Source organism: Momordica charantia (assembly GCF_013281855.1).
Source record: "Momordica charantia cultivar OHB3-1 chromosome 2 unlocalized genomic scaffold, Mcharantia_2.0 BLBB01000002.1, whole genome shotgun sequence".
NCBI lineage: Eukaryota > Viridiplantae > Streptophyta > Magnoliopsida > Cucurbitales > Cucurbitaceae > Momordica > Momordica charantia.
Genome location: NW_028275160.1, coordinates 2,393,156 through 2,396,998, shown reverse-complemented (window position 1 = coordinate 2,396,998; position 3,843 = coordinate 2,393,156). Strand labels below are relative to the sequence as shown.

The 3,843-nt window shown below is 37.0% G+C and overlaps 1 protein-coding gene and 1 long non-coding RNA gene across 2 annotated transcripts; one reads left to right on the top strand and one right to left on the bottom strand.

Annotated features, from left to right (window-relative positions):
* Positions 1 to 244: 244 nt before the first annotated feature.
* On the bottom strand, positions 245 to 1,190 carry LOC148212648 (uncharacterized). Its single transcript, XR_015789487.1, has 2 exons — positions 932 to 1,190; positions 245 to 581 (listed from the first exon to the last, which is right to left on the bottom strand). It is a non-coding gene; the product is annotated as an uncharacterized LOC148212648 (long non-coding RNA).
* A 113-nt stretch (positions 1,191 to 1,303) lies between these two features.
* On the top strand, positions 1,304 to 2,885 carry XTH31 (xyloglucan endo-transglycosylase-related 8). The gene is made up of 4 exons (XM_088121251.1): positions 1,304 to 1,585; positions 1,672 to 1,772; positions 1,864 to 2,081; positions 2,163 to 2,885. The coding sequence occupies exons 1-4, from the start codon at positions 1,384 to 1,386 to the stop codon at positions 2,521 to 2,523; spliced, it is 882 nt and encodes a 293-aa protein (XP_087977377.1). The 5' UTR covers positions 1,304 to 1,383; the 3' UTR covers positions 2,524 to 2,885.
* Positions 2,886 to 3,843: the final 958 nt, after the last annotated feature.

The following is a 3,843-nucleotide window of genomic DNA, read 5'->3' as shown; positions in this document are numbered from 1 at the left end:
TTTCAAAGAATTTCTTGATTCTTATCCTTTCAACCCCATCTATTTTCAAATAGTAATTTTCTTTTATTGTGTATAGAAAACATATTATCAAATTTGTCCTTTTTTTAATGTTAAATTATAGCCCAAATAGTGAATCAAATGTGATGTGTCCATAAGATCTTGTTTGGATCTCTAAAACATGAGATATTTTGAAAGCAATGTTTTCAACTCCAAACCAATCTCAAAACTTAATGAAATTGAACACTGAGTTAACTTTAATTTTTATATTACGGCACTTTAGAAAATGGAAATTGGAAATAATTTCATGTCATAATAACAATAATCTAATTTCCTACAACTTTTATACATCATTGTTAAGGATTTTTTGGCCACAATTTGAGTTGCCGGTTGCCTACTATTTTTATAAGACAAACTAATGATAGGCCACAGCATCATTTGCAGCGGGGTGGTGGCGCAGTGGGGTTGTGGTCAATAGGAATACCCATTTCAGGTTCGAACTTTGTAGGGCTTGTACCCGAGGCTTCTCCCGATTTGGAGACGAGTTCCACAATGTTGATTACAAAGTTAGGTAGCCGAAACACCTTCATTTATAGGGATCCGATTCCAGGTTATAAGAAAAAAACGTAAAGAAGAGGAAGGAAAGAAAAAAGAAAAAAAAAAACCAACAGTCTCTTCTGCACTTGGCAAAATGAGAATCTTTTAGTGACCAAATGGTCGCCTTTGAAAAGCCAAAAACCTAAAAGATGAAAAGTCAGATTATTATTCACAAATCATATCATATGCATGATAGCCATAAGCTACGCAATGAGAAGAGACTGATCACTTTGCCAAAATATAATATGACAAAATCAGTGGTCATAATCTAACATTTTCAACACGATTATAATTCCCATTACGTCTTTGAAATGCATGAAAGTAAGAAATTATTTACCTTTTCTGTAGGCTTTTTTCTTCTCCGCTTCAATCCTTCTCCTCCCTTATCTTCTGCTAAAGCATTTCTTACCAAAAATCATAAATCTAACAAAACTGATACATTGCCCATTTTTGTGACACCATCACGTTATAATCTTCTTCCCTTCGTATTTCCCGTGTGATCAGCAGCCATAACTTCAGCACAATGAAAGCAACAAGATGGGGAAGAAAAAATATCATACACGACAAGTTTTGGTATTTGAATTGAATGGAAGAATATCGTGCTCCTCTCTTATTCTCCAAATTCAGTTCACTCCCCCGATTGTGTAAACTTCTTGTGGGACCTGAAATCTCCAATTCCCCCTATTTATTCCCCCTATTTGTTCCCCCAAACTCTCAACCCATTTCTCTTCAATTCTCTGCCCCACCCACACCACCCCCATCAAATTAGCAGCTTCCAACCAACAAGACATGGCGGCTTCTGTTTTGGGCCTCGTTTTTGTTCTCGTGATGTCTTTTAGCACTGCTCAGGGCGGTCCACCTTCCCCTGGCTACTACCCCAGTTCCTCCATTAAACCCCAAGCCTTTACTGAGGTCTTTGCGAACCTATGGGGTCCTCAGCATCAGAAACTCGACCAAGGCCTCTTAACAATCTGGCTCGACAGTACCTCAGGTCCACAGTCTAATTAGCCACTGCATTCTATGACCCCATTTCGTATTTTGGCTAATTTTCTCTCTCTGCGTAATTTCGTCGAACAGGTAGCGGCTTCAAATCACTGCGGCCATACCAATACGGTTACTTCGGTGTTGCTGTAAAACTCCAATCCGGCTACACTGCAGGAGTTATCACATCATTCTACGTCAGTATTATTTTAAGTTAATACAAAATCATCCATTGATCTTGATAATTACTCAATTGAACCAACCGTGTTTTGTTTTGTTCTCGTTTAGCTTTCGAACAACCAAGCTTTTCCGGGAAACCACGACGAAATTGACATCGAATTCCTTGGAACAACGCCGGGGAAGCCGTATACTCTGCAGACGAACGTCTTCATCAGAGGAAGCGGAGATGGAAACGTTGTTGGAAGAGAAATGAGATTCCATCTCTGGTTCGACCCCACTCAGGATTTCCACAATTACGCAATTCTATGGACTCCATCGGAGATCATGTCCGTGTAAAGTGTACACAAGTTTTCCATAACCACTTAATTTACCAGATTTACCATGATTCCTTTCTTCCATTTTCACAGATTCTTGGTGGACGACGTGCCGATTCGGCGGTACACGAGAAAGAACGACGCCACTTTCCCAATAAGGCCAATGTGGGCTTACGGTTCAATATGGGACGCGTCCTCATGGGCGACAGAGGATGGAAAATACAAGGCGGATTATCACTACCAGCCGTTCGTCGCCAAGTACAAAAACTTCAAAATACGCGGGTGCACGGCGGAGGCCGCGGGATCTTGCAAGCCGCCGCCGGCGACGCCGTCTGCGTCCGGCGGGCTGAGTCAGCAGCAATACTCGGCGATGCAGTGGGTGCAGAGGAACTACTTGGCGTACGATTACTGCAATGATCCGAAGAGAGACCACACACAAATACCAGAGTGTTAAAAACAAAACTTGAACCCCAAAAAGAAACCAAATAAGAATTATTCAAAAGTTTTATTAAAAAAATACATAAAACTATTGAAAGGTAAAAAAAAAAAAAACAGTATACGGTTGATGTGAGGCCTTGCGATGGGTGGGTCCCATACGTGTGAGTCCAAGTCCCCACGAAGATTTGAAGTTAAGTAGGGATTTTTTTCTTCTTTTTTTTTTTGGGATTTGTCTAATTAAAGTAAAAATATATTATAATTATTGTGGAAGATTAAGAAAAGGGAGTTTTGAGTACTAAGAGAAGGGAGTTAATTTCACGGTAGAGGTGTGTTTGATTTGATTTCAATAAATTTCTTAAATGGATTACTTTTTGTTTATTTTGATGGAATGTTTCTCGCACAATTCGCATGAGATGATGATCATGAAATGCTAAATTTTTCATTTTTCGTTTAATGAGCGATCAATGATGAGTAAAGTTAATTTTAATACCGATATATAATCAAGTATAAAAATGAATTATTGATGTGTTATAACTTATCCTAACAAACTTTTTCCTGGTAAAGTTAAATTTATTTTGGTTATTAAATTTAATGTTAATGATGCAATAGACACAAATTCAAAAGTTAAAGCATTAAAACGTTGTCCTTTTGGTGATTGTAAATTGCACTATAGGTTTATTAAGAATATCATTTGTCATCTTAATTTTTACAGACTCATCCAATCATTTGAAATAATTTTTTTAATCAACTAATATCAATTATATCGATCCACTTTAAATTGAAATAGTTATCGAATGACGAGAAATACAAGCAAGAACTTCAGTTTGATAAAGATACTTCAGGAAGAAGCATAATTTTTCTGGGAACTGACACTAAGTTTACAGTTTAGAATAAAAAGCTTGTGCATGTAAAAGAAAAGAAAGGGAAGTAATTGGAGATGCAGAATAGAGAGGGTCTAAGATGGGATTGACAAGTGGAGTAAAATAAATAAAAGCAAATGAAAATGGGATTTAATTGATTTTGTTGGGAACTGAAATCCCAAATTTTCAACTAACTAAACAAATCAAAACAAAGGCATCAAATATTATTTAGGAACGTCCAAAAAAATATGAGGATGTGGATGCATTTAAAGTGCACATCTAATCTAATCTAATCATCACTCCCCTTCATATCTTATCCTTAATTCCAAAATCTAATGCCCTATCAATCTTACCAATCCTCCGTTTTCGCATGTTTTATCTTTAATAAAGTTGCATACGTTAAAATATTAATCTTTTCGTCTGATAAATTGGATTGAGACCAAAAAGGTTTGAGCTTGGCTCCTAAACAAATATAG